At 34.7% G+C, this 7,187-nt stretch overlaps 1 protein-coding gene across 1 annotated transcript; it reads left to right on the top strand.

Annotated features, from left to right (window-relative positions):
* The first annotated feature begins 5,128 nt into the window (after positions 1–5,128).
* On the top strand, positions 5,129–6,969 carry LOC126732524 (GATA transcription factor 19-like). The gene is made up of 2 exons (XM_050435434.1): positions 5,129–6,266; positions 6,388–6,969. The coding sequence occupies exons 1-2, from the start codon at positions 5,823–5,825 to the stop codon at positions 6,691–6,693; spliced, it is 750 nt and encodes a 249-aa protein (XP_050291391.1). The 5' UTR covers positions 5,129–5,822; the 3' UTR covers positions 6,694–6,969.
* Positions 6,970–7,187: the final 218 nt, after the last annotated feature.

Genomic DNA, 7,187 nt, shown 5'->3' with positions numbered 1-7,187 from the left:
AATATATATATATCTATATATAATTTTTTTTTTGACTCATAAAATAAAATTTTGAACATCCTGACCCTAAATTTTGTTTAAACTCAATTGAAATAAACTTGAAATATGATCATTTAGTGATATTTTCACAATATTTTTACAATAAAGGTTAAGTGACAAGTTGTAATTGACTTTTTATCTAAACCCATAATTGACATCACTTTTTTACATACTTTTAACAACTTGGCGTCTAGATTTTATTGCGTAAATGTTTTGTTAGTACCATTACTCTTAAAATTGCTCATTTGTTAAAAAATAAATAAACATTCTCTTTAGACTCTGGCTTACTTTACTGTTGATGGTAGAATGAAACTCTTTTTTCTTGCACTTTTCTTCTTCATGAACAAAAAATTACACCACTTGTATAATCAACTGATCTGTATTTAAATCTATGATTATTTTCTCATTCTCTCTTTCTCCCTTCTATATTTTCTTTATATCTAATCAAGTAGTTTGATAAGTGTTCTACAGTTTTTTGAGTCCAAAAAATCTTTTTGTGCTTGCTCCAATTCCAAGAGAATGACCACATGTATGGCTAAAAATCCATACACTTCAAAAGCAAAATTTTATATAAGTTACTATTTATTTTCCTTAGTTTAATGTTTACTTTCAGACCTACTCTTAGGTATGTTACTATTCTTCTTCATCATATATTTTTATTTAATTGGTATTACATATGATTATAATAAGTTATTATTAATTTGACAAATATTATGATTAATTATTTATTTATATGCATTCTATCGTTGTTTTCTGACCGATCTTTAAACTATTAATAATATTTTTAGACTATTTTACAATATAGTTGTATTGTATATTATTTAGAATACTATGTTAGATTACTGTATGTAATATGACAATTGTATATACAAAAAAAAAAAAATTAATCATTTTATTTTTTACTCCTCACAACAAAATCCTATCTCAAGACACTATTGACCCCCTAAAAGAAAATCCTGAAGCCGCCACTGTACATAGTAAAGAATTATTCTCTACTAGTGTAGTTGATGATGTACTGTTACCAACTACACTAATTGAGAATAATTTTATACTATGTTTCATGATCCACCACATTCCAGTGACTTATGGACAAAACATGTACCGTGGAGTTCAAGGCACCCACGCATATAGCAACTGATCGACAAGTAATGTAATTAAGAACCCATATGCAACCCCCAGCCAATGTCACAAGTTATCATCTGGCAAATTTTCTTTATAAGTGTGCTATATTTAAAATAAAGGACATGTTAATGAATTCTTGAACCTTATCGAAGATAATTAAACTCCATACGCACATCCACTTATTCCATTGTATTCCCCTATCTTACACAGTACACCCACCAAATAAGGAAAATTGGTAAAGAAACAATCGCAACTTTATGTTCCAAGTCAATTTATACGCAAAGCATTAAAACTAAAAAATAATCAACCGAAGTTCCTGGCAGAAAAAGAAAAAGAAGAAAGAGAAAGAAAACATTGCAATGGGCTATAAGACTAAAGTACTTGGACCTCCTTAGAGGAGACAATTAGGGGTTACAGTGTTCCTTTAGGTCATGATACTGACAAGAAGTTTTCTTTCATAGGGCGGCTTATTAGAGAGGTTTCTCCTACTACAAACCCCCTTTTCTATGTGTTGGTCCACTAGTTTCTTCTTCTTACTCCCTTTTTCTTTTCTCTCCCACCACACTTAAATAAGTATATTACTTTAGCATTACCTGGCAAATCCCAGTCAACAACAAAATCACTAGACCAATCCCAGTCCAACTCTAGCTAAAAATTAAAAAAAGAAAAAAATAGTAGTATAGTATATTATGAGAAAGAAAGTTAAGAGAGATATAGATAGACAGACATTCCAGTTGTATCTTGTTGCTTTTGAGGAATGTTAAATTTTTTTGTCTTCCAAAGCTCATTAATAAAAATTCTTTATCCCCCTTCTCCTCCTAGGGCTTGTTTAACACATTTGCTTGCATGCATGCATGCAAGGAAAATCTCTCCACGAAGTTGATTAGCGATAATATAATAATAATTATTGCAGCCAGTGAGTCGTAGTGACTAGTATTTATTTTTTTCGTTGGTTTTAGCTCTAGCCACAGGATATAGCAGATACGATCTGCTTAACTTTTTCACTTAATATTTCCTTGGAAAAGTGGAAACCCCAAACCAAGTGGGCCCCACCAAATCCAACGAGCCACATAACATCATGATTATTAACCCACCATATCTAAGAATGAATTGAATGCGCCTATTGAAATGTGACTTGTGAGGCGGTGAACCTTAATTAAAATCTTTCCCGTAGATTGATTAATTAAGCAAATCCCAGAGTTTCATTAATTACTAGGATTTTTATAGGCATTAGATCATGACTTAGCATAGAGCGTGTGAACCACAGCAACAAGTTAAAGAAAAGCAGTTGAGAGAGTATAAGAGTAAGACTCACGTGGAATAAGGGTCGCGTAGGGATGCGTGTAAATGCATGTGTAAATGGCAATGTAACGCTTAGTGTCTTGGGCTTAATAATAATCGTAGTTTAAATTTTTTTTATTTAGCTTCTATCTTTCTATCTCGTAGTTTACAAAGCAAGAATAGAGAGCATCTTTTGGAAAGCGGTGGTCGTCCCGTTTGTCGAACTGTGGCTCTCACCAATCTCTAGACGATCTGATTCTCTCTCTCACTCTCTTTCTTGATGTTTTTTGAATCTTTTGATCGAATGGGGTCGATATTCCAGAGGAGTTTGTTCGGGCTTGGCTATGATGAATGTGGGGACACTCTTTTACTATTTTTTATGTTTTTTTCTATTTAGTTCTAATATTTTTTTGACCTTTTCTTTTTTGAGTTTCTATCTTTGACCCAAGAGATCTCTCTCTCTCACGCTACGCCAAGAAGAAACCGATGCTGCTTTGATGATTGCAGTGAATCACATTTAGATACCTTTATCTCTCTCTCTCTCTCTCTCTTTAGCTTTTTATTTTTTATTTTTTTTTCTCTATAGCTAAAATCTTTGGATCTTCTTACTACTATTACTACTACGACTACCCCCACTAAATCTAAGAAAAAAAAAGCTAGCAATAGCATAGTTGTGATGGGTTTAGGATTCGGGACTTGAGGATAGTATGATGACGAAATTGGCTTTGTTTTTGCTTCACGTGATTCTCACGGTACGGCTACTGCTACTGGGTTGTAGTTGTAGTAGTTAGCTTCAAAACTGGCTGTTGTTGTTGTTTGAGATTTTGACGGATTGGACACCCTATAACAACTTACGGTGTAGGGATGTTACAGAGTTTTGGTCATTGTTGTGTTGAAAAAAATACTAGCGTCGCACATCAAATTATTGCCTCTGCCAAGCGCCCATTTAGCGCGTGAAAAATACCAACTCACATATCAATTGCATGATGATCAGTAGAGAAACATCAATTATTATTATTATTATTTTTTTCACTTTTCAATTAATCCATGTGAATTGGTTTGAATTATTATCAAAGTTGAATCATTTAACCATTTAGGACACATAACTAAGATAAATTATACTACTATATGTTTTTTTTTTTTTTTTAATTCAATTCTAACAACAAGTGTAAATAAATGATTCAAACTTGAGGGAGTTACAAGACACTTAACAATTCGGATTAATTATATGAAATTCAACTTACAAGTACTATAGTCTTTATAAAAATTGACACCCCCACAGGAGTATTTGGATGAAGGACTTATTCATGTGAGGCATGACGTAAACTTGAATGTCTCATATTTAATCAACCATACTATTTATTTATGAAATCCTTCTAGTGTTTCATGAGCAGAAAGTGAAATAATTTGACTAAAGACAGGAACATCACTTAAATATTTATAAAATATACATATATCAAACTGACAATCCAATAATTTGAAGGGATGAATTTCAAATAAGGTCTTGTTAACGAGTGTTCTAAGGGCGTGAGTTAAAGATTAATAAATGAAAAAGTTAACGGATGTCTTAAGAGTATTGGTTTAAAGAATATTTTTAGAAACTTTTTATGAGAATATTAAGAAAAATGTAATTAAGTTTTTTATGGTTTTTTATATTTCCTATAAAAGTGAGATAAAATTTTTCTAAAATTGTTTGATAACAATTTCTCTAAGGGCAACATGACCCATTAATAAATACTTGGTTATAAGTTGTAATGCATAGTTTTCAAAAAAATAAAAAAACACATATTAATGATTCTTGATTTACACACATAAATTCATTGTGATTGTTGGAACATTTTTAGATATATGTGTACAATTTGACTTTATATAAATATATATATATATATATATAAAAGAGTAATTATACATCAATAATCACTCATCACATCGGCCATTTGTAAAATAATTTATAGTTTTATTATTTTCCAAAAAATTTATTTAATAAAAATTTAATTGTATCTTAATCACACTATATATATGCTTAATAAAACATTAAATGCCTCATCTCAAGGCATAAACTATCACACAGCCTATAGAGTATAGACAACAAATTTTATTATGTATGGACCAGGTCCACTAAAATTCAAATCCCTGTATTTCAAACAGCATAGATTTGCACCTAGCTAACAATTTAGGTGATTGGAACTTTGGGCAAAGCATTGTTTTTTGTTGCATTGGTGTCTTAAACACATAATATATACCTAGTAAATGAATACACGAGTGACAGACAGAGGGTATAAGTGACATTGGGATTGGAGAGTGCGTGAAACGCGTTTGGGAAGTGGAGGGGAGAGTGGGAAGAGAGAATGGGGGGGACTATTCCATTTTCCTTGGGAGGCTGGCAGTGACAGAACAGAGTGGCAGAGATACGGATACGGACAGAGGTTTTTGATGTATTGGGTTTGAGACTCTCTAATAGGCCTCGTGATCGGAGAAGGCAGATCCATGGAAGACTGTTCCCGCTAGTCACGTGGGCTCTTTTGACTACCCAATGACCAACCTCTCTGCCCCCCCCTCCCCTCTCTCTCATTGTTACGAGTGCCCCAATAATCCCATTCTCTCTCATGTTATGCTCACACACTTGGGTCTTTGATGACACTACTACTCTTATCGGGTATAAATTGAATTGCGATAGAGAGATAGAGAGGGAGTGATCCTTATGCAAGTTACAAACAAACAGTGTCTCACACAGAGAAAAAAAAAAAATTAACACATACACTTGTTGATACCCTACCACCATACACAGACTGACCCACTGAGTAGATGATTCAGTAGTCTTGCTCTTTTCTCCAATCTAATTAAACCCCACTTTCTCTCTCCACAACATGCAATTTGGGCCCCTCTCTGTTTGTTCTTTATAACTCTCTCTCTCTATCTCACTCAATACGTATGTATGAGCCTCTATTTGCAATTAACGACAACACTTGTCTGCAGGTGCTGACTGGTATTTCGCCATTTTATTAGCTTATAAAGCTACCAGACAACACACTCCCCTCACTTCTCAGCCTCTCTCATTCGTACCATTTATTCAGCTCTCTCTTCCAAGCTTTTTCAAACATAATATTATTACATCTCGCTCTCAGTATACTATTTGGCTCGTACTCTCTATCTGCTCAAGCCCTTTTGACTATAATAGACAGTACCTTCAATTTCATTTGCTATACAACTCAAACCTCCTCTTCACTTCTTTTACCTCTCCCTCCTCATTCTATATTATCCACTTTGCTTAAGTTCAAAGAAACCCCATTTCTTCTTTCTTTACAAAGCTTAGAACTTGACGGAAAGGAAGAGCAGTAGAGTACCCATTGGCAGTGATATTTAGAGACAACAACGAAACAATGCATCGGTGCAGTAGCTCTCATCATCAGGGGAACATGGTGGGACCTTGTACGTGTGGCATGTTTCACAGCCAAGGAAATTCCTTCTCCATGCTATTCTCTATGCAAAACCACAGTCCCTATGATGAATCCGAAATGTATTCCTTCGCATCATCCTCGTCTTCTGTGGATTGCACTCTCTCTTTAGGGACCCCATCAACTCGTTTAACCGAAGATGATGAAAGGCGACGAGTACGCTCTGGTTCCTCCATGTCCAACTTTTGCTGGGACATATTGCAGACAAAACAAACACCTTCAGCTCCTCAAACTCACAAAGCTATCCGCGGAGGCAATAATGGCAGTTATAACAACAACTCTTCCAATGATCCCCTCCTTGCTCGCCGCTGTGCCAACTGTGATACCACTTCTACACCACTTTGGAGGAACGGTCCAAGAGGCCCTAAGGTACATTACTCTATTTAATTCCTTGTTATGATTAAAAAAAAAAAAAACACTGTTTTTGTTCTCATCTAGTTTGATTTACATGTTTTGGACTAATATGTTTGTATGTATTTGTGAAATGCAGTCTTTATGCAATGCTTGTGGGATTCGATTCAAGAAGGAAGAGAGGAGAGCCACTGCTGCAGCCTCAACCACAAGCAACAATGGCGCAACCTCAGGATCACTAATGGAGCCGAACCACATGGTCCACAACAATTCATGGTATGCACATTCACAGACCCAGAAAATGCCGTGCTACTCTCCGGCCATTGGCAACGAATTTCGGATCATTGAAGACAATGAACAAAATTCCGATACCGGCATTCCATTCCTTTCTTGGCGTCTCAATGTCACAGACAGGCCGGGCCTCGTTCATGACTTTACAAGATGAAAAATTTGACGGTCAAGATCGGGCAAAGTTTTTTAATTTCTTATTAGTTTAACGTATCACGATGCTGATGTTGAGGATGTTGATGATGTTGATGATGGCGATGGTTTATGGACTCGTCAAATTCTTTTTTCTTTTTTTTCAAATTTTCTTACTTTCTTTTTTGTCTTTGTTGTTGCTTCCTTTTCTCCGTCTTACATAGATGGAGTGAGAAGGGGATAATTCTATGTTCTTAGTTTGCTTTTCTTTGAGTTTATTTCTTTAACTTTTTCTCTTTGAGTTACACAAACCTACCTGGCTACCTTTCTGTCTGTTGGGTTACTTTCCTATTTCTTAAACATGACGACATAATTTCGATGATTATATATATGGACCGTCCGATATCCTTTTGGTGTCTGATAATAACACAGGACTTTTCAGTACCTTATCATATAATGTGAACAATGAGTTTCTCTTACCTGAATCTGAAGCAAGTTACATGATGGGTCTTTTTTTCT

This window comes from Quercus robur, chromosome 6, assembly GCF_932294415.1.
Source record: "Quercus robur chromosome 6, dhQueRobu3.1, whole genome shotgun sequence".
NCBI classification, from domain to species: domain Eukaryota; kingdom Viridiplantae; phylum Streptophyta; class Magnoliopsida; order Fagales; family Fagaceae; genus Quercus; species Quercus robur.
Note: the sequence above shows the minus strand (reverse complement) of the source record. Positions and strands in the feature narration are given on the sequence as shown.

What these genes read in the sequence shown, in the direction of transcription:
- LOC126732524 (XM_050435434.1), top strand. Translation starts at nt 5,823, where the DNA reads ATGCATCGGTGCAGTAGCTCTCATCATCAGGGGAACATGGTGGGACCT. An exon ending in ACGGTCCAAGAGGCCCTAAG is followed by an intron (nt 6,267 to 6,387) that starts GTACATTACTCT and finishes TGTGAAATGCAG; the next exon opens with TCTTTATGCAATGCTTGTGG.